Raw genomic sequence first — 470 nt, 5'->3', positions numbered from 1 at the left:
GCAGCTGCTGCTGCTGTCTTCGGCAGCAGCGGCGGCAAGCTGCTGTCGCTGCTGCCTCCTACAGCTTCATCTAGAAGCTTCTGCAGCGGGTAAAGGGGGCTGCCAGGAGCAGCAGCAGCAGCAGCAGCAGAATCTGCTGCTGCTGCTGCTGCTGCGTCACCTTCCTGCCTCAGTAGGGTGTCGTTCGAGCAGTTCCGCTGCGGGGTCGACTCTGCTGCTGCTGCGGAGGCTGCTGCTCCTGCTGCAGCGCCATCTGCTGCTGCAGCCTTCTGCATGCAGCAGCAGCTCCTTCCTGTATAAGGAGAAGACACAATTTCTTGTTCTGAAGAAGCAGCAGTTCCTTGCTGCTGCTGCTGCTGCTGGTGCCTGGATCGTGACAAGGTGGGGCTAGCGCTGCAGCACCTGCTGCGCTTGCTGCTGCTGCAGCTGCTTCTGCTGCAGGAGAGGCCGCTGCAGCGGCAGCAGCTGCA

The 470-nt window shown here is 61.9% G+C and overlaps 1 protein-coding gene across 1 annotated transcript; it reads right to left on the bottom strand.

The window, feature by feature from the left end:
* Positions 1 to 160: 160 nt before the first annotated feature.
* Positions 161 to 275, bottom strand: ETH_00039190 (uncharacterized protein; the record flags this gene model as incomplete). The annotated part of the gene is made up of 1 exon (XM_013374982.1): positions 161 to 275. A coding segment is annotated over one exon (115 nt), but the record flags the coding sequence as incomplete, so codon positions are not given.
* Between the last annotated feature and the right edge of the window lie 195 nt (positions 276 to 470).

The sequence above is a fragment of the Eimeria tenella genome, genomic scaffold (genome assembly GCF_000499545.2).
Source record: "Eimeria tenella Houghton genomic scaffold, Eth_scaff2430, whole genome shotgun sequence".
In the NCBI taxonomy this organism is placed as follows: domain Eukaryota; phylum Apicomplexa; class Conoidasida; order Eucoccidiorida; family Eimeriidae; genus Eimeria; species Eimeria tenella.
The sequence above is the reverse complement of the archived record's forward strand: the minus strand, read 5'-3'. Positions and strand labels throughout refer to the sequence as shown.